The 26192-nt window shown below is 38.4% G+C and overlaps 3 protein-coding genes across 15 annotated transcripts in view; 2 read left to right on the forward strand and 1 right to left on the reverse strand.

Annotated features, from left to right (window-relative positions):
- Positions 1–811: 811 nt before the first annotated feature.
- LOC115357834 (AP-1 complex subunit sigma-2) lies at positions 812–17127 on the forward strand. 10 transcript variants are annotated; one of them, XM_030049568.1, is made up of 8 exons: positions 812–876; positions 2864–3042; positions 4629–4737; positions 4918–5055; positions 6012–6042; positions 10910–10972; positions 14258–14266; positions 14894–14986. In XM_030049568.1, exons 2-6 carry the CDS (start codon positions 2864–2866, stop codon positions 10960–10962), a joined length of 510 nt encoding a protein of 169 aa, XP_029905428.1. In that variant the 5' UTR covers positions 812–876; the 3' UTR covers positions 10963–10972; positions 14258–14266; positions 14894–14986. The 10 variants fall into 10 exon arrangements, with proteins under 10 accessions (XP_029905428.1, XP_029905422.1, XP_029905424.1 ...); XM_030049562.1 differs by lacking the exon at positions 10910–10972 and having other exon boundaries at positions 14894–17127; XM_030049564.1 differs by lacking the exon at positions 6012–6042 and having other exon boundaries at positions 14894–15074.
- A 1284-nt stretch (positions 17128–18411) lies between these two features.
- LOC115357833 (synapse-associated protein 1) lies at positions 18412–21675 on the reverse strand. The gene is made up of 9 exons (XM_030049561.1): positions 21386–21675; positions 20479–20597; positions 20332–20398; positions 20054–20127; positions 19818–19957; positions 19504–19655; positions 19057–19115; positions 18777–18921; positions 18412–18679 (listed from the first exon to the last, which is right to left on the reverse strand). Exons 1-9 carry the CDS (start codon positions 21570–21572, stop codon positions 18552–18554), a joined length of 1071 nt encoding a protein of 356 aa, XP_029905421.1. The 5' UTR covers positions 21573–21675; the 3' UTR covers positions 18412–18551.
- A 181-nt stretch (positions 21676–21856) lies between these two features.
- shroom2a (shroom family member 2a) overlaps positions 21857–26192 on the forward strand; it is a 36448-nt gene continuing 32112 nt past the window's right edge. Inside the window, exons 1-2 of one of the 4 annotated variants that reach the window (XM_030049556.1) lie at positions 21857–22246; positions 25492–25708. In XM_030049556.1, coding sequence (XP_029905416.1) covers positions 25496–25708 — 213 coding nt within the window. In that variant the 5' untranslated portion in view covers positions 21857–22246; positions 25492–25495. Of the gene's footprint in view, positions 22247–22578; positions 22698–25491; positions 25709–26192 lie in introns of those variants that run through there. The other 3 variants (XM_030049559.1, XM_030049560.1, XM_030049558.1) reach the window with 3 other exon arrangements.

Raw genomic sequence — 26192 nt, forward strand, 5'->3', positions numbered from 1 at the left:
TTTTACCACAATATGTAGATGGTCAACAACCAACAATGGTCTCACTTATACACCATCAACAAAGAATCCACTAATTTCTCTTAATGCACCAGTGTAAATGACATAATGAGATGGCACTGTGAAGTGAGTGAATGAGCACGACTGTATATCATATAAAAAAAGAGAAAACCAGAAAAAAAATCAGACAGAGAAAGAGACTGTGTGACTGAGTGAACTGCCCAGATAGCTGCACAAAAGCGATAGGCCAAACAAATCACACAATTTTGTTTTAGTGTCTTCTTGGTGAAGAATCAAGAATATTTTTAACTTCTTTACAGTAAGAAAGTTGCTTTGCTTTTGTTTCTTATTTTTGCAGTCATGCATCATATATTTTTAAGTACAGGCTGCAAGCTTCCTCCTGCCCCAGATAGTTTGTACCCCTGCCAGCTTCAGGTTAGGCAGGTTACAGTCAATGGGCCAAGACGAGGTTACCTACACTCCACTAGAGGGCCACATTGCTGTCCTACCCCTGACCTTTGCTCGACTACTGCTCTTAAGACTTTTGACTTTAATACAAAAAGTCATTTATGGCTGTTGTATCTCACACAGCTTGTAGTTTCTGTCCCTTTTAGATCCATCCATCCATCCTCTCTGATCATGACAGCGCTCAAACGTCGCCGTGTGATTTGATTGATGGACGCAAAAACCAAACAAATCCGCGATGTCAAGTTAAAGCGTCGGGAAGGCGGGGATAACGACATACACTAGCCAATGGAAAGCCTTGTACGCGCTTCATTGGCCAATCATAAACCTGAAGCCAATTGGCTGTTTGTGTTAAGGGTAGCGCTGGTGCTTATTTAATTTCTTCAGAGGAGGAATACAGTTTGCTTATTGAAGGTAAGTACTTTTCACCGTGTCTTTTTCAGCTTTTTATAAATGACATTGTTGAAATGTCGTGTTCAAAACAGACCAGGCGGCGGTTACTAACATGCTAACGTTGACGTTAACCGCTGAATAACGGTGTTAACGTTACTTCCGTTGGGCTGTGTTGATAGGTGAGGTGATGATTTCCGTCATATAGCTGTAATATTACAGTATAACGCTGGCTTTGGTTTCCATTGTCAGTGTGTAGCGAACTGAAATCATGTAAAGACGTTTTGTTGCCGTCAAACAACTGTTATTCCTGCTACACAGACTTAAAGAGTGTGAAATGGCATGGTGCTTGGGCTAAAAATACGCAAACTTAGCCAGGGGTGAGTTGCACATGGCAGCAGATAACACACAAACAACTTAACCAGCGATCCCTTTGTCGTTGCATCCCACATTAAACTGTGCCCTAATCTTGGTAATTTTATATGTTTACTTATCTGGACAGAATCAGTGTCTCCTGACGCCTACATATCTTCATAGTCATGTCAGATGCCATGTAAAGTTTATTTGTTTATTGATTTGTTGGAGATGGGAGGCCAGAGGAGGTCAATCACACCACAACAACATGACATAACCCAAATTCATGGTCGATCATGTTTAAACTCTGGCTGATATTATTCCCCATCTCCATTCCCTCTTTCAAATCTTGTTTTAGAGGCATAGCCCTTCCATCCACTATTGATTATTCAAGCAGGCACCTACGGGAATCAATTTCACAATAACATGAGTATTAAGATCTCCACAATCATTCCTGCTCATTGCCGCATCATTGCTGCTGTAATATCGGAAAATCTGTGGTGATTTGACAAATTTGGAGAGGAATCGTCATTCATCAGAATAACACTGTGTAATGGCTAATATGATGTGTGCAAGTTGTGTCCAAAACTATCTCACACCAGGAAATTTTAAAAAAGTGAACATATTGTAAGTGTCGGTAGGCTTTCCTGAATATAACAAACAAGGAAGGCTGTGGGTTTTCTGTTGATGGCATGTTCTAGGCAGCACCCTATATCTGTGAATAATGTTATAATTTAGTAGTTATTTTGGTTAGAGTATGTTATTAAATTATTATCTACTCATTTCCAATTTATTACCTGACCATCATCTGTTATATCTCTGTTCCAAATGTGAATATAAGTAACAAAGCGAATTTTGCTCAATCTCTTTGCACATTTGACACAAAACCCAACAAGTGGATGTTATATTCATCTTCACCCTTGTGCACACATATGGCATGTTATGGCATTGCATACATTTTCAATATGTTTCCAGTGGGTAGAATGAGCAACAGGTGGGCCAAAATGTTCAAAACAATACTTTTCATACAAAGCAGGAATCAATATTCTTTTGAGGGAAAATGTAGTAATCAAGGAATAGTTACCTTTTATGACATGAGTAAAAGGTAAAACTTGTGCTCAGTAGATCAAGAGATAAGTGTCTGTAACGTAAGCATAGCCTGTTTTGTGGTTTTGCCTAATAAATGTTCAAGTTTCTCATGCATCAATGAAATAATGGCAGTACTGACAATCCCTATGGGCCCCAGTGGACCCTATCTCCCATTTCTAATAAGATTGGACCGAGATCAGACCAAATGAAATTCAGGAGGGATTCTGTCCTATCTGGGAGATTTCCCATGGCTCATAGCCTTGACAGCATTATACCGTTTTTGAAGTATAATGGGAGAAACTGGAAACTATCCTGGGTACTTGTAAGGTTTCATGAATTTAAACTAGCAAAAAATGATTTCATATGTGTCTTGATGTTTTTTAGTTCAGAAGTAAAGCCTAACTATTTATAAACTTGTCAAGTGTGACTCATTTAATAAAACCGTCCCTGTTCATCATCTTTCTGTAGATGCCCCTGATCACTTCTATTTGTGCCTTTCCCCTCACCACTCATTGTGTTTCACAGCTATTCATTTCCCCTTCAATTTTGTCCCATCTCATTTTTTCAGATGCAGTTCATGCTTCTATTCAGTCGACAAGGCAAGCTCAGGCTTCAGAAATGGTATGTGCCCTTGTCTGATAAGGAGAAAAAGAAGATCACCCGGGAGCTGGTGCAGACAGTCCTGGCTCGAAAGCCCAAAATGTGCAGCTTTTTAGAGTGGCGAGACCTCAAGATTGTATACAAGAGGTGAGTAATGTCTGCCCTTGTTCATGCACAAAATGTTTACTGGTTGAATGCACGTTGAATACATTTTTCACACTTCCCTTGGCAATTCGTAGACCTGTCATTCATGCAAGACATGGTTGAGTTGCAGAATCAAGTTAAGGGGATTACAAAAGAGATGAAGATACTGTTGGTGTACTCAGACTGCAACAAAAAAGGACCATTATTCTTGCGTCATGATCATCCGTTAATGTGCCAACTGATGTACACAGGGTATTGCTGACCCAAACACAGACAGCTCAGCACAGCACCTCATGCTGACCAATCAACAAATGTCCTCCATTAGACGACCAGTCTGAACCCACAGAAAATTATTTCTTAGCTTCCCACAGTTGAACATCCTGATAGAAACATTATTTTTATCTGCTATATTTTAGTGGCTATAACTGCTAAGTTTAGCAACATTAGCAGCATCCTACCCCTGGTCCCTTGTGAGGGGCAAATCGTGACATCATGACATGGAAAGAAACACATGATATACTGTAAGTAATCTGGGTTGAGGCAAGGAACCCGGCATTGAAAGCTCTCTTATAAGTGCCTTGTGTACATTGTATATTGTATATATTGGGCTAATGTACTCAGTATATTAGGATGTGGAAATATGTTGTCCTTTGGGTTAGTTTGGTACCTGTAGTCAAATACTTTAAGAAGGCACTGTAGAAGAAGGGCCATGATCCTGTTGAACTATTTTGAAATGGGTGTTTCTGTTTGAGTTTCTGTCCTGCAGCCAGCCAGTGAAGCGCAACAGAGTTATGACAGCCTCTAACCAAGACTTCCACATTGGTTTCATAAGTTTTGACCTCATGGTGTAGCCACACAAACCATGACTTCTGTGTGACATGCTTGCTAGTCTGCTGCGTGCTTTAGCTACATGACAACTGCTGCTTCCCTGCCATGCTGGAGACAGCAAAACTGAGCACATTGTCCCTCCCGACAAAGACTATGGCATATAATCACCACCAGACAAGGGAGGAACAGAGAGTAAAAACAAATACTGAAGTGATTATTGTGCTTTTTGTTACAGTTAAAAGAAAGAACAGGGAACAAACATGAGAGTCATTTTTTGGAATATAATGGAAACATTGGAACCGGTTCCAATAGTTTAGGCCTGTCCTTTTGAAATCTGCAGAACAGTCATCTGTGTCTTCATTCCTCCAAAGGTCTGAGGAGCCAGCTGACTGACTCCATTATTAGCCAATCATCACATGCCTTAAGTGTGCCTCAGGGATTATCAAGGATAAAGAACCATGGCAGAAAGAGGCTGAACTGATACAGCCTCATGCATCCGGCTTCTGGCTTTTAAATGAACACCCTGTATGCTGTAAACAGCAATATTTAATTACAGAGAAATGCTCTCTCAGCACTTCTGAAATGAGCTTGGAGACCATATATCACTTGGAACTCCCATCTTAGTGGTAAAAATGCATAAAGTCAGCTCTTCTTACACTTCCTGTGTTACAATGGCTTTAAAGTTTCACAGTGAAAGTTTAGACCAATAGTTTTAGTTTGGAGTGGAAGTTGAAGTTGGCTAGCTTGTCATTCTTTTACAGATATGCCAGCCTGTATTTCTGCTGTGCCATAGAGGACCAGGATAACGAGCTCATTACACTGGAGATCATCCACAGATACGTGGAGCTGCTGGATAAATACTTTGGCAGTGTACGTCCCTGCTTCCTCCTCACCCTGTGTTAATCTTTTATATGTTGTGCATTCATTCTGTTAATCATGCTTTCCAACCATAGAGCCTTGACATGATAGAATTCTGTCCTTCCACATTATTGTGCATTATTTCTTTTGTCTTATTTCTTTTCTTTTGATTTAATTTCTTGCTTTTTTCAGGTTTGTGAGTTGGACATTATTTTTAACTTTGAAAAGGCCTACTTCATCCTTGATGAATTCTTGCTGGGTGGAGAAGCTCAGGAGACGTCTAAAAAGAATGTATTGAAGGCCATTGAGCAGGCTGACCTGCTGCAGGAGGTAAGGCACATAACTGAATCAGCCTGGAGTGATTCAGTTTAGCTCTCTCTATCTCGCTCTGACTCTCTCTCTTTTGCTGTCTTGCTGTCTTTCTCCCACCTAATTAGTAATCTGCTTCTAGTCTTCAGTATGTGTATACTTTTTTGTTTCTGATTCCCTTGAGTCTAGATGTAGGTCAGGATACAGGTAAATGTAAAATATTAGCTCAGACAGAGGTGCAAGGAGTTCTGAACTACTTCAGCACTGCTTCTTCTATTAAATTTTACTCAAGTCAGAGGATGAATATTTGTCAGTAAAAATATTCAAGTAAAAGTAGAGTAGCTGAATACGATTTAGGAATGGCTCCTTTTTACATCATATCACTAAATTCTAGACTTGTGCCAAATCCTATTGCACTCATAACTCAAGTCTAGAAATTGCTCACTCAAGTAAATTAGAGGGGGATGTTTTACAATTGCTCAAAAAAAGTATAGACCCTGGAAAATACTTGGAAAGTAATGCTCCTAAATAAATCAATAAATAAATCCAAACACAGTGACTAGAGTAGTTGTGATCAATGTCCGTACACCACTGATTCTACAGTAGAGTTTGCATGTATCCATCCCATCTGAGTGAACCCAGTTATTTTCTAACTGCTTTATTAAGTGCAGGGTAATCCATTTGGACTACTGATATATCTGGTGTGTACTTTTTCCACATTTTCCACACACTTTTTGTTGTTTGATACTACTTTCCGATCTTAATTTCTCCATCTGAGCTGCATGGATATATTGGATATGTTGAGTGATGCGGCTTTACATTTGGCAAATGTTCTTTACCTCACTTGTTGTGATTTTCATTTTTGTTGTTTTTGTAGCCCTTTATTGTTTTCCATTTAGTTTGCATGATCTTGAGCCTGATTTCAGCTGACATATTTCTCTCCGTGCCTGTGTATTCTTTACTCTTGTGATTTACAGAATATAGACTTTCAGATGCGCCTGTTTGCAGGTAACTTTGGTGGAAAGCCCAATAACCCTTGCTGTAGTATTAGATCAGTAGCCTTAGATGTAAACTCACCACCACAAGGCCAGCAGAAACAGCATCCCAGCAACATTAATACAGATTTTGAAGTTACTGGTTTGTTGTTCTCTCTCATATCGCAACCCTCATGTCTCAAATAATCCATTAAATCATGTAGCTATAATCGTAGACACTAACCAATAACATGCCATTACCACCATGTCTAAAAAATATTTTATAGCACAGGCAACATTAATTTGCATCTTTTAAACCTTTCATAAAGAGTCTACAACTGTTTCAAATGGCAAGAATGTTTATAACAATGCTGTGCTCAGAATCAAACCTTCAGCATTGCCCATTTGAGCCTCTCCTATGACCGCACTGGATATCAGGTAGACTTACGAGAAGGTAATGAAAAGTCACAGTAGGTAGCAAATCTCAATGGCAGTTTCCTAAATTCTTAGGTAAATGTAATTTGAGGCTCCCAAGTATTTAATTACTCAAACTGTAAGGCAGTACAGTCTATATTAATGAAGATCGCTGGTGTCTCTGATAGTCAGATACAAGAGAGGGGTTTGTTCTGCCCAGGTTTACGTTCTTGTGGTAACACAACAGTGCGGCTACAGACACAGCTTCAGTGCTTCAGTTTAATCAGGGGTTTATGCGCTGCAACCCTACTATAATAACCTATAATAATATACAGATCTCTTCCAGAGACTCGTAGAATCTATGCCAAGGCACACTGAAGTTGTTCTGGTGGCTCGTGGTGGCCCAGCACCTTTCTGAGATACTTCATTTTGGTTTCTCCCTTGAATTGTCACTTGTCTGTGCATAGCAAATGTATTGGGTAGTGGGAAAAGGTAGCTGCTTAAACACAGGTGCTGATTCGGTCATGGGCTTTGGATTGATAATGTAAATGTAATGTGAACTCATTCAGTGTGTGAGTTATTTCACTGTAAATGAAACACAAGCAAGCCACAGTTCATCATGATCTCACAGATTAGATTCTAAATTCTCTAGATTATTACATTGAAAGAGTTGTTCAAGTTCCTAATTAATGATTAAACTAAGCATGCACGGTTTATTGAATTAAGTGTTTTTCACTTCATTTATTCATACATGCTTAAAAATCTTTTAGGATTTTGTTGATGACTGAAATAAAGGGAGAAAGACTTGCAATGCAGAAACAAAGCCTCATTGTCTGCATGGCTGAGACCACACAAACAATTCTGGCCTAAATGAGCATTACACACAGAGGGAGCGTAATTATCATAGCAAAACCACATTGTCACTGCAGCTATGATTCTGACCATAAGTGCTCTCTTCAGCTGTACACTGACACACACTGGTTGCAGCTTAACAGCTGTTGTCGTCCAGCCATAATGCAAAAGCAGTTCTCTCTCATGCACTTGTGGTTTTACTTGCTTTCGCTATGTTGATGTATACCCATGTCAGTATTTCTATTACCGTTCTGATTCTTCATGCATCCACTTGGACACATTTCAGTGGAACATGGACCCAGTCTCATGAAATGCTATATATCAAGAGAGAGTGAAATCATAAATGTTAGGTTTGCTAAAACTGTGTGAAATAGCATTTTTATAGAGAATCAGAGCAACAATATAAACAATTTTAACCTTTGTGTCAAATGAGATTTGAGAGGATCGGTTTGAACATTAAATATGTGCAGGGCAAAATCTGCAAAGGTCTTTCACCAGTGTGGTTTTGCATTTCACATTGGTTTAGCAGGCTGATGGGTTCAGCTGGCTTTGTTTGCTCAACATTTAGTCAATTAGTGAGCTGAAAAGCCACTCCTTCTGAGTTCTGGGAACCAAAATGAGGACACTGCTGACATCATTAACATCCAGTTGAGAAAGCTAATATGAACTGCACATGCATTGAAGGAAAAGTCCACCTTTAAACACCTGACATTGTTTGAAAAAACAGCTTGTAGCAGTATATGTGGCTTTGCTATCTATTGTTGTTTGATCATGTATTTTTGGAGTTTGACAGCAGAAACAAAACATAAAACATGTTATGTTTTTGTGTCAGCCCCTCAGAAACATAGAGCTAGGCCTTCTTTCTAGGCTTCCCATTTTGCAATGATATTCAGCAGTCATACAGTCAAAAAGCCATCATAGCAAAGGCAGATAGCAGTTTTTCCAACAGTAGCCTCAATTGACCATCATGCAAGGTGGCCAAAAATCATGTTACATTTTCAGTATTAGGCACAAATCAAATTTTTCTTGACCCAAAAAACGCTTGCTCTTATACTTAATTAGGGCTGGATAAAAAAAACTTCTCCTTTGAATCCTGATTTTATTGTGTCCAATTCAGAATCAGTTTTTAAATCTTTTTCAAGGTTCAAGGTTTTTAAGGTTTGTTTGTTTTGTTTTTTTCATTTTGCAAAATTACTTATATCATTCCAGTCCGGTTGATTTCACTGGATTTTTTATGTATTAACAGAAATGTGTTAGCTTAGTCATTTCTTCAAGCATTTTGACAGATTTTACAATGAAAAATAATTGCCATTATGTAAGGTTTTTATCAAAGTGTAGGCTTGAGTCATACAGGGTAAATTATCATATTTGTCATCAAATTCTTTTGCCACTGTGAAAAACTAGAAAAAAAATATTTTGACCATTTAAAGGATGGACATTTTGACGATAAAAATGTGCAAGGTTTGGACAGCCCATTATAAAATTGTGCCTGTTTCCAAATGGGAATACAAAGTAACCTGAAGTATGCAGTAACATGTGCAGTAAAGGTTTGGAGCATGAAGAAATCAGAATATGGCTCATAGCCATTAGCAGTGTGACGCCCTGACGCCCGGGCAAGACTACATTCTCTGAGGATAATTATGCAGCACCTCAGTGATTTACTTTCTGCAGGACCGTGAGTGAGCTGTACTTTACAGGATGTGCTCTGATCTTTAAATGGTTGTATAAAGTTCTTAAAGTTAGCATTCTTTGTAAAGTTCAATGTTAATTTATTCCTGGCCTCATTTCAGTTTGTTGTAAACAGCTTTTTGTGCCATTTTTGTAATATTCTCACGTTGGAAGAATTAAGTCGGAGCCACAAGATTTTGAGTGCTGATTCCACATTTAGCTGCAGTGAAATAGAGAGGTCTCTGATTGGCTCAATTCTGTATTCATAGAGCCAGAGTGAAGACTGGGGAAGTTTGCCAAATGAAGAGATCTTGTAAAGGGCCTAGAGTCCATGCCTCCATCTGGGCATTGGGTAAATACTAGACTGATGCAGTCAGTCAGCATGGGTTTCCACTGCGTGCCGTGTACTTTTAACTGCATGTACGTCTGTCAACGTGTCTGTCTCATAATACTGAGTGGAAAATAGATGACATCTTATGGGTCATGACCAGACATGACTCCAAACTGGATTGTTTAGGTCATGTCTGAATACACTCAATTTCACCAACAGGTAGCATAATCAAACATTTTACCGTATGAAGTAGGTTGAAGTTGTTTGCATTAATCTTAACTTTGCAAAACTATTTCAGCATTTTATTACATAAGAATTCATACTATTTGCCACTTCATGCATAAGATGTTTTCTTCTTTGTAAGTTGCACTGAATTCGAATTGTACCTTCACAATATGTCAAACAGTTCAAACCTCTTTGCATACGAAAATGAAAAAGTTATGCTGCCTGTGTGAAGACTAGCCTGTCTTTCTGAATTATGAACTATGGTTTTACTAACAGCACTGAATGAAGTTGTTTAGATTGTTGATGTAGTTCCTGTGTTTTTGAAAAGGATTTTGGAATAACACAGTTTTACATTATGAATTTTACTCGCTGATCTTGATTCCCCCAAGTAATGTATATGGTGTCATTTGACCTAAAATGATCATTTTAAGACAACTGTTTGCTGTTGATGTGTAGTGTACCAAGGTATGGAGGCAGCAGTAGCCTAACTAATGAAATTGCTTTTGAGTGTTTTGGTGAAAGCAGACTGCTGTCTTTTTTGATGAATACTGTGAGAGATATTTTTGTTCTCAAATCAGAAATGAGAGACAGAAGGATATCCATTCAGCTATATACTGTAGTTGTTTACACAGAATAGCACAAACCTTCATCCTTATTAAAGCAATTTTGTAATCAGGCCAATCATTGTTAATTTGAATATGCTGGAATGCAGTGGTGAGATGCATCATTTCTCCATGTTGTGCCAAAATCCAAACACTGGCGACTGAGATACTGTGAATGACACATCATTGAACAAACAGTTTAATTCCTAGTGTATTTTGGCAATCACGCTAAATAGCCCAACTTTCCAATCAGGGATATCTAAGATGTTTGCATGACAAATGAACAGAGGAACAAATGAGCAAACTCTGCCCCAATTTCATAGCGAGGGACAAATATACATTGTCCTCTTTCACAAACTCTAGCGTAACTTTCATAGCGGTTAGTGGACACAAAGGAATTGCTGTGTGAAAATAATACGGGGCTTGAGTTGGGGGTGCTTTTGGAATTAGTGCTTTGGGCTTTAAGGTATTAATAGTGCATGGTGCAATAATTACATGGAAGGCATACCACAGGGGATTTGGATGAAACTATTTTAATAATCCTTTAATGAAACATTTCTGAGGAGCTGGTCATTATTTTAGTGCAAGCAAACAGATATCCTGCAGGAGTGATGGTGCCTCATAGGATTTCCAAGAGATCAGGCATAGATTGAAGAGTCTTGACCTTAAATAGAGGGCCTATTTATTGTGGTGGTTAACCTGAGCACATACTGTAGATGTGTAGGTACTGTAGGTTGAAGAGAGATTCTCAGTTGACCAGTGGTGCATCCTTCTGCTCATTTTGTCCTTATAAAATGTTTGCCTCACAGGTGTGCTGGTCCCAAATATGGCCTCTGAATCCTCTGGTCTTTTCCAGAATTAGGCCCAATGAGGTGAATACTCTGTGTCTGTGGATTTTAGGCCTCCTGTGCCACTAGAGCCCACTAGTCAGAATTAGTCCTTTTACTTATCAGTCTGTCTGTCTCAGTCCCTACTCATCAAGACCCTATATAGTTTGCTATTTGTTCCTGGTCTCTCCTCAATAGTAACAGTTTCTCTACAGCTGACACTAGATGTTTGTATTGAAAACAAAGCCTGTCCTACTGTGTCTTTCTCCTTGTTTTTCTTTTATGTGTAACATTTCATTGGCATTGTCCACACTACCAAATCTTTGTCATGATTTTATTCCAGGTTGAATCCCAAAATGGCATTTGGGGTAAACAGTCACAGCATTGCTAAACCGTGCTTAGATAAACACACTCTGACTTACTAAAGCAGTGAGCATAAACACTGATGTTGTGCATACCGTTTCCATAGCTGTGAGTTTCCAGCTGTTCATGCCCACTCACCCAGAATTAAAGGACAAATACAACAGAACGGGGGGAAACAGTAGTCAGGGTAGTTCAGCAATGCCACAATAATACTTTGTCTGCTGCTCTGTCTTTTGCACGTCCTCTGAAGTAAGTGGCTATTCTGACTCAATGCTGTAGTGTTTTCTAAGCTGTGTGCATTTCTCTCCCCCAGCCCCGTCATGAGTACTTTAATGTGCCTGTGTACTGACTGGCTGCCATCGCTGCTGCTGCTGCTGCTGCTGCTGCTATCCACCCTGCATGCTGAGCTCCTCAGTGCCTGGCACCTTTCTTTCTGCCCTTTAAGCACCTGCATCACATTGTCATTGGTTTGGCGGTGTAACAATATGCTTGGCTCACTATTCAGTTAACTATATGATGTTCATGACACAGTTTTGGTGCAATATTGGCTGTAAATTGAAATCTAAACAATGAATAACTTCTTCAGCATACCTATAAGGATAAAAAGGGCCAGTGTCCTGCTGCTGCAGAATCAAAGTCCATCCATTCATGATTTGTGAAATTTATGATCCACTCAACTGTGCAAGATTATAGCTGCTACTCTGATTTCTCAGCACCAACATGTATATTGTGACTGTTACTGTGTCATGACATATTTTATGGCTTTATATTGTTACATGCCCACTGGTCCATTTCACTGTTGGGTCCATCACAGTTGAACACCTCTATTTATTGTCTAACTGTACAGCAGTGGTTTTCCATCATGTGCCATTGTAACCCAAGACCACACAGACTTTTTTCCAAGCCAGCACTTGAACCCAGCAGCTGATTCCATTGATTTATTTACCCTTCTTGTGGTTGACGTTTTGTAAATTGGAGAAATCAGCTCCCTTAGTGTTTTGTTGGAGTGAACACCTGCATACCATTGGGTCAGGATGGCATGTGATTGCAAACTACTGGCTTTAAGTGTAGGACTAAGATAGTTATGACTAAGCTTGTTGTGATGGATATCCACAAAAATCCACATTACTTGCTCTGTTCATCTGAGCTATTGTGACTAAAAATATGTGGGAGAAGTCTGCCCCCTTTTGCACAGTTGGTAGTGCAGTTACAGAACATGTGTGACTGTAACAGATGTACCATTACAGCATCCTTTCTGGTTGAAAAATATTTTTTTAGAGAAACAAATACATGTGTTTATAGCACAGGTCATGTAAAAAAGTATGACCAGCTAAATCTTATTTTCGTTCCACATAAACAGAGATTCCAGGCTGATGAATATTTGATTGTGTCCAAGAAGTGTTCATTCCCTTGAATTTTATATTATATATTTTGCTTGCTTCCCTCATTGGTTTTGGAATTGTTTTTCTTTCACTGAGTTCACTTTAAATCAGCCACAGGACAGAAGCAAATGCTATACATTTTGAGAGAAGTCACGTCTTCCCTTCACTTGTCACGTGTCCTGTGGGTTTCCATTGTCAATTTTGTATGTATCTTCTCACTCCAGAACATGTGTATTCAATGGTTTTGTTTAATTGTCCTTGCAGTTATTTCAGAGTTTGTGACATTAACAGAAAAATCCAAACCAACCACTCTTCAGGCTATATTATGGGCTAAAAGACTTAATAGCTACTGTCATTTTGAACAATTTCCATTAATAAGTTGAGCTGGTTATTTTTAAATCTTTTAAATTATTTATAGACCCTGATGATTTTGTATTTAACTACTGTATGTAGAGAAAAGTCCACTTTCAAGGTAAGCAGTGAGATTAATATTAAAAAATATATATATGTAGTTTTGCTATTTGCACTAATTAACCAATAGTTATTGCTCCTTTGGCTTTATACTGTATGTCAATGATGGAGAAGAAGTGAAAGTTGAAATCAGTAGCTTCTAAATATATGTAGCTCTAATAAATGCACTCTGAGTTAAGTCCTTAAAATGTTTTTTTTTTTTTTTTGTTGATGGTAAATGCAATTGTTCCAAGGCTGTTGCTGACTAATAAAACAAGACGCTAATTAATAGGTCTTCATCATGATCAATTGAGGATTTATAATAAATCAATAAATTGTTAAAATGTTTTTGTTTTTTTTTTGTTTTTGTTTTTGACAATTACGCACATCAAGTGTCTCTCTTTAATATAATCAGGTTGTTTGTATGTCTGTTTTTTATTGTTGTTGTTGTTTTTTCCATATGTAATGCCTGACTTGAGTAATTTCCCAAGAGTAAATCTTCTGACTGACTGTGCAAGATGTTTTTACTGGAACTGTTTTCTTCAAAGCCAGATTAATTTGTCAAAAGGGATGTATGGAAAACAAATTTGATAACCTCACAACTGAATTGTGTTTATCTTCATTTTCTTTTGAGGATGAAGTTGTTAGCTTACACAGAAGATGACAAGGGATTCTTGAAGCATTTATCCCTGCTAAGTATTCTCCAGGAGTGACAGGCTGTAATTGAACTGAATAACGCGTAGCCCTTGTTTCAAGGTCTGACTTATGCCCCTTTTCCAGTAGTACCTACTCAGCTCGACTCGGCTCGACTCTACTCGGTTTAAGAGCTTTTCCATTAGGTGGTAGTGCCTGTGTCGTGTCGAGGCGAGTAGAGTCGAGTAGAGTCGAGCCGAGTCGAGCCGAGTAGATACTAATGGAAAAGGGCCATTACACTGTTGCCCTGAAAATGAGTTGCACGCTGAAAATGAAGTGAAAGTTAATCAATAACTATGCAGAGGTGAATTGTCTTCTCTTCCCATTAAGACAACGATGGGTTTGTTTGTTTTTGTTTTTGTTTTTATTTTGTTTTTTGTTTTTTTGTCTGCACTGGTCTGATGCAACTCCTCTCTTTACTTTGTGCTGAACCTTGTTTTAGGATGCCAAAGTAAGTGCTTCTCTTTCTTGCTAATCTGTTTTTTAAGAAAATCAACATAAAGCAAAGAGCTATGAGGCTGCATTTCAACAGCCCTGATGCTTTATTGTGTATTTATGTGATCTGATCATCATTTATTTGCTTATGTTATCATCCATAGCCACTCTATACACATTAAACCAATTATATTTTGGAAATTAAAGGTAATATTTGTCAAATAATTGGTTAGTAGCATTCGGCCAATGTGATATAGACATACAATCAAGGTCATCTGTCTTGTTTTTGTGTCACGCTCTGAATTTTTCAATTCTATAGCAATGTTAAATTTCTAAAATATTAATTTAGTATTGCATCATAGTTTTTAGGGTTAACTAAGGGACGTAGTTGCATAAAGCCAGCAGTTTTGTGGATTGACATCATCTTTATGCAAATGAATGGTTGTTAATGTCAGTGAAACCCTCCCATCTGTACTATTAAGGCAGTAGTGATGTTGCGGTAGTTAAAAAGTGGTGTTTCAGGCCATGTGAGTGCACAGTTGAAGCATTCGAGAGTCTCTTGTAATCTGTGTGTTGTGTAGCTCATTGAATAATGACAGCTTTTTCCCCTGACTGCAGCTGTGCTTCCTCTTCTCCTCCGCAGGAAGCAGAGACCCCACGCAGCGTGCTGGAGGAAATTGGCCTGACATAAACATGGTCTTCATCATCTCTTTGCCACATACTCCCTCATCTGCCAGCTACTCTGCTGTATGTAGCCTATACCGACTCCAAACCCAACCCTCGAGCGCACACAATCCCACACAAATGATGTTCCTGTGCATCTGTGTTCCACAACTCTGCCTTTCTTTTCTACTTCTTTTCTGAAATTCAAAATGTAGCACTGTTTGGGTAATTTCCTATGGAGTTATTTATCTGTGGTTTGGTTTGGTTTGTTTGTTTTGTTTTGTTTTGTTTTATTACTTAACATATCCACGCCAAGAGTAAGATGACAACAGCTGTTAACAGGGAGGAAACCCAGCACAGTGAGTTTTTCTGCTGTTTCCTGGTCTATACCAAGGTACTGTATTCAGAGAGCTGTTTGCTTTGGGTTTGACCAAAGCTCAGCTGATATATTCTGTGAACTAGATTCATGATTTCTGGACTAATCCAGAATTTCAAACGTGTTCTGACCAAAACTAAATGGCATAGGCTATTCTGTAAAGGGACGTCAAAAGTATTACATCAACAAACCAAAGAGTTATGTTTCTTCTTGCCTTTGTTCCTTTCACATTGCACTGAAGACTGCATTGATTATCAAGATTTAAAGGTGGAGCGTGTAGTTTTAAGCACAATTTTGGAATTTCAAATTTAGCCACTGTAGTTTTTAATGCACTGGAATCCACAGTAAAAATGAACTGACTTGAAAACAGTAAAAGGTCTATTAAATATAATGAGTCAGTTTACAGGAGTGTGTCCAAGCTGGCTCCGAAGTGTAGCGTATCCATTCAACTGATTGGTTCCCAAGGCCCTCATCACGTTTACAATAAATGCCTTATTCTCCAGGATTTTCAAAACTTAATGTGAGACAATCTATTACCAACCCCCCTTTTTCCACTGCATTTAAATGGTATTGCATTGCAGGTGTACCAATTGTTGAACTTCACTTTTTTTTACTACTTTGAAACTGTCACAGAAATTTATAATAATATCCCAGTCACATCAAATCAGCTTCATCTCAGTAAATTTGAGCCATCCTTGTGTAATACTGTGCCTGTAGTTTACACACATGCATTATGGATTTAAGTGTAATGCTGACAGTGTAATCTAAGAAATTACTGAAAGACGGGTTAAAGCGGGGGCATATAAATCAGTGTTTTCCCGCTTACTTTGTTATAACTCGGTGCAAATCAGATGGGTGGCCTGTTTATCACCCAGAGGTAGTCACTTTGCTGCAATTGTTAAATAACATTACTTGAAATTCTTGTTGCAAATGCCAATTCAAGACTTACTCACATTTACCAAAGGACTAGGCTTTATAATAGTTAGCTAAATCTTACCCCTATGTCTACGCAATTTGTTATTTTTTGCCGTTGCTCTGTCCATTCAAAAGTGTTGGCCGCAGAATACAAATAGCCCAAGATGACAGTTGGCCAGTGACAACCACAAATGACTTGTGAACTCTTCACTTATTAATTACTGTGACTTGCAAAAAACTCTGGGATGAACGCTGAAAAAGTAAACACATGAGGGTCAAATAGCAATAGTGTTTGAAATGGTAACAGTGCATTATTATTATTTTTTAACTACTTTGACTTGAACTGCAACTACTGGTTCCACCTACTCAGAATAGTACATATACACTTTTTTTTAATATCCTTGTTACAAACACACGTTTGATAAAATGCTTTGGACACACCACTGAGCAAATGCATCATTATTTGGCATTCTATCTGTATTTTATTTGAATCATCTTGCACAGTTTGTCTGTTTTATAGTGGTATTGTTGTTGGCCTCAAGAGTTTGAAATAGATTTTCTCAAAATAATTGAATTGTTTTCTTTCCCTTTTGTAATTAATTTGATTGTTTGGCATTTGAAACAAAAGAAGTATTAAATTATTGATTCTTTTGTATAACTTCAAAGAAACATTTTTATCTATGGTTTCTTCTGTGCATCTCGCAAGTGTGAATGATAGAATCTACACTACTCTATACTGTGTGCATTGTTAAATATATAGTATAAAAACATTACAAGCAGTGTGTAACCTGAGTAGAGTCAAGTGTTTACCAGAGCATAACATTTTGTTTAGCTTACTGTTACGATGCCTGAGACATTTCCATGCAACAAAATAAAACAATTAGATGGATAAAGGCAAACAGGCATGTTTTCCTGTCAAAGACTTCCTGAGTGGCCAGTTTTCCTTTTGTTCTCTGCTGTACTTCATGTTCATCCAACACATGGGCTCAGTTACTGGTTTGTGTTATTTTGTAAAGAAAAAAAAACTGTTTCCTGCTATTCTTCATTGTCCTGTCACACTTCAAAACAACATACTGCCCCCTGTATGAAAGTATAGCAATGAAAAGAGCGGATGTGTGTGAATGCGTTGTTACACACTGACAACGGCAATGTGTATCATTGCATTTTAAATGTATTTTTGAACTAGACCGAACCTTGAATAACCCTGAGTACACAGAAAGCTATCTTAAAGGGAAAGGATTGTCTGTGATACATTATGTCCAGCCACAACAACCTGTAAGTAAACAACATCTAGACACACATTATCATTTACTGAGTGATAAATATCAGTTTAATCAAATCTTCACACAATACAATGCACTTTGTGTATACAGTTACGTATAAATGGATTGTTGTATAAATTCTTAATTCTTATATAAATTCTGGTACATACAAGAAAAAGGCAAAGCTGGTGTGGACTGAAATGTCCCCAAACATTATAATATCAACATTGACAACATGTGGAAAAATACTATGTTAAAATCTAAGTTAATTCAGTCTCCTGGTTTATCATATTTGACAAAACACATATGGCCTAAGTCCCTTTGGTCCATTGTACGTATAGGCTGTATATTACAATCTATAATAACCAGTCTACAGAATTTGAAGCGTGCTATCTGAAAAGGCCTTCAGAGAGTTTCAACACATCAGCCAGTGCATCATTTGCATCTGTAAAACATAGTTGGCTCAGTAACAGGATACATTTTCCAACAGTTGCTGTACTGGTCAGATTACAAGAAATCTAGGTAGCAACTTAAGGAAATGTCACTTGATTCAGTATTCACATTATTCCTGCAGAAGCTGCAGCAGAGCAAGAAATGGACATCAAAGCCTCTGGTCTGTCATTTCATACGTGTGCATAGTTTGAAGCTGTTTCATTTTCAGTGGACAGGTTACAGCATTTCTAAAGCTATACACTGTTTTTTCTGGACTGGTGCACTTGTGCCAGACATATGCTGCTCAGAAAATCATCTGGGGCATTCACTGTCGAGTTCTACAGAGCTGTGCATCAGCACCACATCAAAGATTCAGAGTACAGGACATTTTCTCCTCTCCTTTTCAATCCAAAAGGCAACACTGAATATCTACTAATGAATCTTCATCTGTTTTGAGGCACAGGATTATCATATTTGAATATTCAATGGCATTTTTCTTTAAGATTTTTGACCATGCTTGGAAGGTCTTCAAATATTAGACCATGAATACAACATATTATTATAGTAGGTACATGAAGGCTGTTGGCAGGAGTTGTTTCTGGTCTTTTTTTTTTTAAGTTAAGGCTGGAGGAGTCTGTATGTAACAGAGGTACTCAGCTGTCCTCCTGCAGCAGCTCCTCGATCTCCTTGTCCCAGCTGTCATCATGGTTCTCGCTGTCAGCCACCACCTCATACTCCTGAAGTTCCAGCTGCAACTCCCTCTCCCAGTCTGGGGTCTCATCTGAAAAACCCCGAGGATGTCACTCATTTAATAACCTCTGTGTAGAAATGGTAACCTGGTTCAACAACCAGATGTGGCTGACAGCTCTACAACTTACCCTCCTGTGTGTGAGGATTTCCTCTCTTGTCCAGAACCAGTTGCTCCATTTCTTTACGCAGATCCTCCTTGTTTATCTTACAGGAGTCAAAGGCATCGCTGACAAATTCAGACACGCTTGGGCTCGTGGAGATCCCATCTTCATCCTTTCATAACAGAAACGAAAGAGGTCAGATTGTAACTAAGGCCATTTGTTTGTTGCAAAATCTCTGGTTTTGCAATCAACAGAGAATGTTGTAGTCAAATTGGATTTTTAGATAAAGGAGGATCAGGTGTCTTACCTCACTGGGCTTAGATTTGGCATTGATGACGGTAGGGGGAGTTTTCCATGGAACTGCTTCTGCAAATTTATTGTGACATCTTTTAAGTGTGAAATGAAAACATGAAGCATGAAATGACAAAACAATGTCATATTTTTCAATTACAACTCTGTGGACTTCTTCCACAATTTGTTGTGCTACAACTGTTTTTGAAATAGCACCATAAGATTATGTCACTAAATCATAGTTATAAAAAACATAACAGAGGCAAACAGCAGAAAGTGCTCAAAATGAACTCGCTCTTTGGTTCATACAGAACATCTGTCCCTCTATCTTGATCTCAGTGGCTGATCTGTAGTTTTGTGTTTGATAAGCTGTGACCTGAATTCATTTCAGTCACTGACAGAGACATATTAACATGGTCAGAAACAGACCCCATCTATTTTTATACTAGGAAGCAGATAATACCTGTTTGATGTGCATCTGCAGGACTGGGTGTATTTTTCTCCCCCTCCCTCCTCTCAGCAGCCTGTTGGGCTGCCAGAGCTGTGAGCTGAGCTGACTGTTTTATCAAGGACACACGGTAGAAGTAATTCTTCCAGAAGACTTCCTCCTTTACCCTGAGAATGACACAATGGTATGCAGTCGTCTTCATGGTACGATAAAACTATAGACAGTAACCATACATACCTACAATATTTTTCTCCATAGAAGTACTCTTACACAGTAATAATGATGGACCAATATGACACATTGATATTTCAGTGACAAAGCATTCTCACTGTTTTGGTACTAGATGAAACCGCATCCTCCTGAGGAGTTCATCTTCCTCCAACATCACCATGGCGATTGGGTACATTTGTTCAAAGTCAAAGTGAAACTGCACCCCAGCAGGGGGATCTCGTAAAAAATTGCGTTTGTCCTGTTCAAGAAGCAAAGCAGGGTACGGTACTGAAGCATAACAAACTGTTTTCTATATTAGCTGACAATTGTGTGGACTATTATTGTGGATATTCACCGCTGAGAGAGCTAAAATCTGTTGCTGGATGGTCTCCTCTTCATTATAACCAACCCATGGTGGCACAGCAGCATCTAACAACAAGAATAAAATCTGGGCTGTATTGGACTGAGGTAAATGCACTAGACTACTTTCTAGATGTTTTTATATTTTGGCACAAAGCATTGTCTTGATTTAGACTGTAAGGAATATCATGTTTAAATATATTCTAACAGAACCGACATGTGCAAGAGTTAAATCACAGCTAGTCTATGCTTGAAAACAAATCTCATACTCACCTGTCTTTTTTGCATTTTTCTCCTGAACAAACTTTTCTTGCTCCTTCTGAAAATCACCCAAAATGGTCTGAGAGAGGAAGACATGTTTTAATGTGAAGAATGGGAAATCACGAATCATAACAACAAGACTGATGAAGTCATATTCACCTTATCAATGATGCCATCGATCTTTCCCTCTTCCACACTTTTCTTGATGGTTTGTGCTGTCTCAGCAAGGGACTCAGATAGTTTCTTAGAGGCACTGCTGGCAAAATTGTAAATGTAACCTGTAGAGAGGCAAACTTGAGAGTAAATGTACTCGTCTTTTAGTTGGCTAACAGTACCTTTACCCGCCTCGCAAACCCTCCTAGTACCTTCAGATTTACCCTTATTTTTTTATCAGATGGGGTCAATTTGATCCCAGTATGTTAAACCTCCAGAAAATTAAGGTTTACAGTTTATGTATCAGGTACTTTATGTTTCTAGCCCTTTAAATAAAACATAACCCTAACTCTCTCCTTATCCATCAAAGTTCTTGTGGGAATCATGTTTTCCCTTCAAATGTCACATTAACTATCACTGTTTCTCTCTCTACTACAGCTGAGGTTATGTTAGGTGAGGGCCATAAAGCAGGGGGAAGTTTTTTGATCATTATAAATGGCATGTTATAGTTCCTCAGTGTCATCCTAAACGGCTAAAGCAAATGTGTGTAAAGTGTTGGTATTCCTTATTGATTTCATACAGCTAAAACAGGCTGGGGGTCAAATCGATCCCCCAAAAACACATGCGTACAAAGTGTGTACAGATCACTAAAACAAATCACTATGTTAATTCCATGTTTACCCAGTTGTCCCCATTAAATTAGGAAAAGTCATTATATGTGAAGCAACAAAAAACAGTGTTAATCGTGTATTTAGCGACGTTAAACACTGATTGGGGTCACCCCAAAGATAATAGGAGGATTAAGTTATCAGACATAAACGATGATCGATATTAAAAGCTAACACCTTTACTACATGTATGTATATAAGGAGATGTGTATCTTGTGAAGTTTATCACTTGAGAGTGAACTTACCACCGAAACCCTTTGCTTTCTGAACAAGTGGAGGGGACTGCACAGTGGTCTGCTCACTGCCATCGGCAGCAGGCTTTTTGTTCATTTCATGACTGTTGGTGTCATTACCATCAACAGAGTCGCCTTGCTGTGTAACTCCATCATTCCCGTGGTCTAAACCGAGCCATGTGCCCCAGTTCTTTAACATTTTTCTGCTCAAAATAGTTACTTTTCCTGTGCCGACAGTCTGAGGTAAACACAAATGGTGACGTTACAACCGACAAATTGACGACTTCCGCGAACTTGGTGATGCTTGGCCCCTCTAACGACCCTTAAGTTACTCCGTTGTCATGGAAACATACGTTCTGTGCTCGATTTGTTTTTTAGATAACTTACAGAAAGTTAATAAACACCAGATTCAGTACACCGCCTGGACTCTGACACTTTGAGCTTGAGGCGTAGCATAATTTTAGTTGTGTTGAATGATATTTTTCCTCACAGGGAGATGTAACGTTAGCCGGTTTGCTAACAGTAGATGGCACGCTTGCGCTTTGCCTTTGCTATGCTTTAGCTCGCCCGTGGATGGTGCTAGTAGCTAGCTTGGCTAATTTAAACGCTCGTGTGTGGTGTGTGTTGTGTGTCGTTGTCGGTCAGTTATCATGGAGCAGGATACAGACTGAAGTGCTTCGTTTAAAACAACGGGGGGAAAAAACAAACTTTTTACAGAAGAATACTCATAGAGCTACCGAGTGAGTTTGGTGAAAGTAACACTTAGAGAAAAACAAAATGAAGTATGTGTAAAGTGAACCGAGGAGATAGCTGCTTGCCACCCCGACGAAGCAATCTTGTTCACCGGGGCTTATCAAGGAGTTGAATTCCCAGGTAAGGTTGACTCATCCGAGCTTGTTCATGTGTCACTTTCCTAGTAAACACTGATAAAGCGGACGACATTTTTTTTTTTTTTTTTTTTACCGATTAGTCAGCTCAGATTTAGTGAATTTCGTGCGTTTGAAGATACGACTCTGTTCATTTAAGCAAGCGGCGCTGTCAAGAATTAACTTTGCCCGGGTTTATGTGTCGCTTTGTCGAGGATGGTTTCCATTTTGCTGCCGGACATTAAATGTTTAATTCTCTTACACATAAGAGCATTAGGTTTGCTCGACTGGAGTGTGACAACAGGTGTTTACGCAGCGGTAGAGATGTCCTAGTCATACGGGGAGTGCGTTTTTTATGCTCCAAACACCGAGGGGGAGCAGCTTTATTGATCGACAAAGTTGAGTTTATACCGGGCATTCACTCAGCCAGCTTGTCTTGAAGGAGAATTCAACTCAAAGTAAGAGTTCATATGTCACTCCGGTGGCCCAGGACATGCCACTCACTATGTATGACCATGAGCAAATCTCTTGTTGAGTTAATGTCTATATGGCCCAGCTCCAGGCTTGATGACATCACTGCCTTTAGTCTTCAGTCCATGAGGGTTTTGTTCATTTGGAGAACCACGTTTATTGTCATAGTGATTGTCCATTGAATATTAACTGCTCTGTCGTAAACCAAAGGGCTGAAACTGAGTGGTATTCCAGCTGATATAACATTTAATGTTAAGTTGCATAAACAGGGAATGATTAGTTTGTAACAGCTTATCGCCCCCTTAATCCGCCCAAAACAAACTGTTTACTGTTACATGGTTGTTTGTTTGTTTGTTTGTTTTTATTGTCTAATAACTTATTTAAATGTCACTTCAATCTCGAGTCACTTGCATAAGGTTTGGCATCTTTGATAAGTATCTAGCACTCCTCTAGCACTCCAATGCCTCAATTTTGTTTTCTCGTGGTTCTGTTGAGTAATAAAACAAAGTTAGTAAACATGACAGCCAGCGTTTTGGTGTTTAGTGTTTATTAGCGACTGTAATGGCTACAGTGTGTTATTACTCAGCAAAGATATGCAGTGTGTGGAGACAGGGCATGTCCTAGTATGGATAGTTTTCTCCTTACCTTCTTTAACCACTTTCATTTTTATCTCATATCCTTTCGCTAGTGTAAACAAGACTGTCAGAGGTATTAATGTCACCTCATACCATCTAAAACTACACACAGAGGTCTTTAAAGGTAGCAAACTAGAGGAATCTAGTTTGAAATCTTTGTTTGAAAATATTAATTGAAGTTGCTAACAGACAATATTTTTTATATAAATATCCAGTCAGTTTTTGTTGCTGGTTATTGCTGTGAATAGCCTATGTTTGCATAGTTTATTATACTTAAAATTATTCAGTTCCATTATTATTATACTTAAAAATTATTCAGTTCAATTTTTGTTTGTATTAGTGTGTGTGTGTGTGTGTGTGTGTGTGTGTGTGTGTGTGTTTCAAACTTTTGATGTCTTGGTGGGTTTCATGATAAGACTGTGGTGTATTATTTTGACTCACGGTTGATTAGTTATGCATTGATTGTAATTTTGGTGGTAGTGTAACTAATAATATTGATGATGATGATGATGATGATAACAATTCATTTTTTATATAGGCCTGACACATCTAACAGCTGTTTTTACTTTTTAGTGTATTACATAAACTAATGAAGAATGGAAAAATTACATAAAATCACATAAAATCACATAAAAAAAAGAAATTAAAAAATATAGGCCTATATGCACAAACAAAGATACAAGGACTAAAATTAATAAAAGACTAAATAAAATACGTAGAAGCCAGTCTAGAACAGTCTTCCAAACATAATTTTGCTTTGGTTATGCCTTGTTCTGTGGGGCAGGTTCTTCAACAACCTATGAGCTCCAAAAGCAAATGCTCAGTCAGCTTTGAATCTAGACCATGGAAAAGTCCGGAGTCCCCTGCTTGAGATTTTCAGGTTATTGTCAAGTTGGTAAGGGGCCACAAAATCAGCTTTATAGCTAGGGCCCAGACTAAGCTGACCTAAGATGATATCCTGGCTGCAGCATTATGTATGAGCTGAGGACGAGACATTGGTTTGAGCAAGACCTGTGAAAATCATGGTCTAAACAAGCATAGCTATAAAAGCATGGATCTCTTCCCCAAATTCACAACCCCTTGATTTTTTTCATCATTTGTATTTTTGACACATTCCTCAACTTAAAGAAGCAGAATTCTGCTACCCTTATAATCTAGTCTTCAAATAAAAAATAAAAAAATAAAAAAAAAAACACCCCCAGGTGTCAGTGCCGAGGCCGTTAGAACCGAAATTATATTTCAGTAAGAGATACAGCTGGATGTCATCAGCATAGCAGAGAAACAAAACTTTGTGTTGACAGGTTATGTAGCTAAGTGTAATACAAAGAGGGACAGATGAAGAACTGAAGCACAGGTCTCTTAGCTGACAGGTATTAGCCAAGAGTTGTCTGTGGTTATGGAGCTTGTACTCTCAGAGTGGTTGGTGATGCCCACCTGGTGCTTACAGTGTTTAAGAAGCTGTAGTAGTAAAAACTAATATTATTGAGATAAAAAAAGATGAAAATGGAACAGTCTTTCAGTCACTGTTGAAAGGTCATTAGTTACTTTGAAGTCTCTGTTACTGTCTCCGTGCTGTGTAACGTTCTAAAACTTGACTGAAATTTCTCAAATAAACCTTAAACCCAAAGTGACATAGGCTACTTGTAATTGCTTAAAAAAAAAAAAAAAAAAAAAAAAAATGACGGCAGGTAGACTGAGTCATTGCATCTGAAAAATGTAGTCCTCGGTGAGTCCTATGGTGTAACTACATTGAACATACACAACACATAAGTGCCATTGTATTAATACAACCAAATACAATATGTATTGAAATATATATTTTTGAAATGCATATCTTCAGGGATAAAGGTCATATGTGGGTATATTAGTTGACTCTGATATATTTTGTCACATGAAGTTGCTGTATGTAGTTAATGTGTACAACATTTTATCATCTGTCTGAAATTGCATTATGATTAAAAAAAATACTTTGGACATTTGGCATTTCAGACATAAGGAAGGGCTAACATTTTTTATATTCACAGGATAACCTTAATTTTGTACAAGTAAATATTATTGTAGTATTGTTTATTTCCAGATGACAAGTTGCATGGTAATGATTGGTAATTATTATTATTATTTTTTTTAAATCTTTTTTTCTTAACAGTGCCATGGATACTGGAGGTTGTAGAAATGACCCACGCTACACTGAAAGAGAGAGCCTTCGGCATGTGGTGGAAAGATCAGGAGATCTGGATCAGAGGAGCAGAGATGATGAGGGGCCAGGCTGGAGGTTTGTGGATGTGCTCCTTTCTGGAGGTGCACCATGGGGGTTTACACTCAGAGGAGGACGGGAGCATCGAGAACCTCTGCTCATAACCAAGGTAAATAATGGCTCTTTCATCTCAGCAGCCAGTTGAGAGTTGATATTGCAGATGATGTGTTTTCCTAACTTTTCTGGGTTCTGAGGTTCAGTGATGATGCAGCAAGGAAAAACTGTTGTGGTAAAACCTACCTGGTGAATGCTGAGCTAGTTAGCTGACAGGCTAGGTTAATGTGACAATGGCCAGCAAATTTAATATGCTATTGAAATATTTCTCTATTTGTGTCTGCAAACTGTCATTGTCAGGAAAAGCGGTTTTCGACTAGCTCAGCTGTTGATTTAACACGAGTAGCTATTAGTCAGTTCAGCCATCAGCTAATGCAAGCAGGTTGTTATCACTCAATAACGTCCAATATTCTCTAAAACCGATTCTATCCTTTATTAGATCTGAGTTTGTTTTAATACAGCGTGGAACTGAGCACTGAAATAACACTTGGGCAAACACTAGCCGGTCCAAATTATATAGCCAAACACAACTTGCGAAT

Source organism: Myripristis murdjan, chromosome 4 (genome assembly GCF_902150065.1).
Source record: "Myripristis murdjan chromosome 4, fMyrMur1.1, whole genome shotgun sequence".
Lineage (NCBI taxonomy): Eukaryota > Metazoa > Chordata > Actinopteri > Holocentriformes > Holocentridae > Myripristis > Myripristis murdjan.